This window comes from Sinocyclocheilus rhinocerous, unplaced genomic scaffold (assembly GCF_001515625.1).
Source record: "Sinocyclocheilus rhinocerous isolate Xijiao unplaced genomic scaffold, SAMN03320098_v1.1 scaffold2966, whole genome shotgun sequence".
Taxonomy (NCBI): domain Eukaryota; kingdom Metazoa; phylum Chordata; class Actinopteri; order Cypriniformes; family Cyprinidae; genus Sinocyclocheilus; species Sinocyclocheilus rhinocerous.
Genome location: NW_015634018.1, coordinates 432,872 through 436,269, shown reverse-complemented (window position 1 = coordinate 436,269; position 3,398 = coordinate 432,872). Strand labels below are relative to the sequence as shown.

General features: G+C 40.8%; 1 protein-coding gene across 1 annotated transcript; it reads left to right on the top strand.

Moving 5' to 3' along the window:
• Window positions 1-236: 236 nt before the first annotated feature.
• LOC107745113 (uncharacterized) lies at window positions 237-2,851 on the top strand (the record flags this gene model as incomplete). Its single annotated transcript, XM_016558955.1, has 3 exons — window positions 237-312; window positions 1,330-1,416; window positions 1,677-2,851. Coding segments are annotated over exons 1-3 (1,338 nt in total), but the record flags the coding sequence as incomplete, so codon positions are not given.
• Between the last annotated feature and the right edge of the window lie 547 nt (window positions 2,852-3,398).

The window sequence follows — 3,398 nt, the reverse complement described above, 5'->3', positions numbered from 1 at the left end:
TATGAGGGTGAGTACATTTTCAGCAAATTTTCATTTTTGGGTGAACTGTTCCTTTAAAATCTCAGGGGGACTTCAAGTAAATATTTTATCTCAAAGGTGTACGGCTGACAAAAAAATGTTTGTGAATCCTTGCTCTAGGTATTTTATAGGTCACAGATTTTCACCTCAAAAATCACTGATCGTTTATGGTCTCTGTTCCGACCCAGTTTTCCACTGAAAGAATGAAAGTCTTGGAAATGGGTGAGCGGAAAGCAAGACCCCTGCTGAGTCTCCACTTCAGCGCTGTCGTCCGAGCCAGAAGAGGCAACTGCGGTAAGGAAATTCTTCTCGTTCATTTCTGAAGGGAAAATGTCAAGGTCTAGGGCAGCAGGACACATTTTGGTTTTTGCACAAGCGCTGAAATATAATAGACTTAGAGCTTAGAGCTTGAGATTTACAGTTGTTTTAACACATGACACTGAGATTTTAAATTACTCCAGTACGTTTAAGCAAATATCTAAAAGCAAAACACTTCAGGGTTTGGTTTGGATTATAGCATAAGTGAACACCCCAACACAAACAGCAAAAATGTATGATCTTGCAATAACAGCAAAGAAGACATCATAACCTTGGCCAACAGCAGAGATGTCTGGAAGATAAGGCGATGAAGAAAGTTTTACGTTGCCCTCAGGCCAGAAAGAGTTGACGGAGCCATTCTGAACAAACATGGCAGCACAGTCTGGTCTCAAAACGATGGCCAAGACAACCAGAGACGAGGATGCATGAAAATGGGTCAATATGAAGAACGCATTGCTCAAAGATCCTTACGCATGAGAATCTGGAGTCATAATTCCTTAAAGACTATTTGCAGCAGCTTTCATAGATTGTTATTATGATGTAGCCTAAATGTTTGCAAGGCCTCACCATGGAGAGAGCACATGTGTGATTTCCTCATGCTAAATGTGTAATATACAGTTGAGATTGTGTGCAGAGGGATTTGAAACAACTGTGAAACAACACACTTGAATGTGAAAAACACTGGTGGATAAAAAGTGGCTTGACCAATGAAAAATGTAGGCAGAAACTTTACACAAAAACATATACACTAACTAAATGTCCCTAGCTTTAGGCTGTTTCTAAAAACCTGTCCTACTAGTTTAGTATCTAATTTTAGGTTTAGTCTAGAACCAATCCTTGTTGAGTGTAGTTGTCTTAACAAAGGAAGAGACAGGACAGAACTGTAAACTGACTGTAAGTAAAAAAAATAACTTTTAGGATTTTTCTAGTTTTGTTGATCTGGGTAACTTGAGTCACAGATATTTAAAGTTACATTTGGCTACATTGTATTAGGTTGTACGATTAAACTAACCAAGACAAAAGCCAACTGGCTCTTCAAACTGATTCTGGTATCTCACACCATGTCTGAACAAACAGAAGGTAATGTACCAGCTCGTTACCGTTAAAACAAAAATGTAAAATTAATAGTGTACCTATATCTCATGGTTGTCTTCATTTACTCATCCTGATGTCATTGCAAACTTTGAATGACTTTCCTTCTTCTGAATCAGTATTTTGGTCTCATTAAAAATTTTTAAAAATCCTAACACAATATCACTTTACTTGAGAAGATTGTTCTCAAAGAATGTACCAATCCTACCACACTTTATTACTTTGCATGGTTTCACTGTTCTTTGCAGCTTCTCGTGATGATGAGGTGAGGATCCTGATGGTGGGAAGCCGAGGTCAGTCCAGATTCAGCGCTGCAGATCTTCTGTCAGGAAGGAAAGACGGTGGACAGGAGGACAGAGAGATTGTAAAGACTCCAGTAATTACAGACGAGGCTCGTAGAATGATGCTGATCACTGGACCAAACCTCTGTGAGGAGGACACAACGAGACAGACCTTCACAACAGCGCTGTTTCTCTCGTCTCCTGGACCTCACGCCGTTTTAATGCTCCTGAATCTGGAAGATCAACAATCACAACAGTGTGATATTGTGAAACGAGCCCAGGAGCTGCTGGGAGCAGAAGTCCTGCAGCACTGCATTGTTCTTCTGCTGCAAAATCACCAGGAACGATTCACAGGAGCCTCCAGAGGGATTGCTGGAGAAATGATCAACGCATGTGGAGGAAGATTTCACATCATAAGAGACTCTGAACCAAAACCTGCTCGAAGAGCAGCTCTCGTAGCAGAAATAGACAAGTTAGTTCGGCTCAACCATCACAGATTTTACTCAGTACGGGGACAAAAGTTAGAAACAGAAAAGAACAACAAGGCTGTGAATGAAGAAAATCAGCTCTTGTCTGTAATATATGACACTTTAGGAGGAGCAGTTGGAAACATAGGATGGATTTTCCTTGTTTCACTTACCGCTCTTGTTATTTACACTAAAGGAAGGGACAAAATCTTAAATTTTGGGGCAAAATTTACTGCACTTGTATTGTTTATGGTGTATCTAAGACACATTCTGAGTCCAGATGTTGTCATACCATTAAATTTGGCCTTGTTATCATCACTAGCAACCATACTTACAAAAACAAAAGTAATGCAAGAATTAGAGTGTAGCAGGATAAGTCAAGTCATTGAAATACAAACCATCATGTTGCAAAGACTTTTATACATGATGGGTTCAGCTTTGGTCCTTGGGTCAATCATCAGCATCAGGACGTGGTCAGATGTGCTCATAGCGTGTTACACAGCTCCTGGAGTCACAGTCGGAGCTTATACATTCATAATTCTCAATGAAATTTTTAGCCATGAATCTCCAGTCTTTGCACTCGGATCATTTCTGTGTTGTTCAGTGGGGGCAACACTTTCAGTGTGGTTTGTGAACGAAGTCGGTGGGATAATGACAATAATTGTGCTAATATACAATATATATATTTTAACATATTTGTTTTTAAAAAAAGAAACACGAGAGTCTCTAATCGTTTATACTGTGTTTATAATCGTTTTGACATGTGCTTGTGCTCATCGGTTCAGTCTTTCTCATTTTAGGGATAATGATGAGTTTTCTCAGATAATTACAGAAAAACTGGTTAGTTGTTACTTATTTGAAGTAACCCTTTCTGACAGATAGGCAACAGCTAGTGAGACTGGGGAAATTCATGTCAAACAGCTGCTCCACCAATACTGGTGCCCCTCAGGGTTCTGTCCTCTCTCCACTGCTCTTCTCCCTGTACACCAACGACTGCACCTCTAAAGACCCCTCTGTCAAGCTCCTGAAGTTCGCAGACGACACTACAGTCATCGGTCTCATCCAGGACGGCGACGAGTCTGCTTACAGACAAGAGGTTGAGCAGCTGGCTGTCTGGTGCAGTCATAACAACCTGGAGCTGAACACGCTCAAAACTGTGGAGATGATGGACTTCAGGAACCCCCCTGCACTCCCTCCACTCACCATCATGGACAGCACTGTG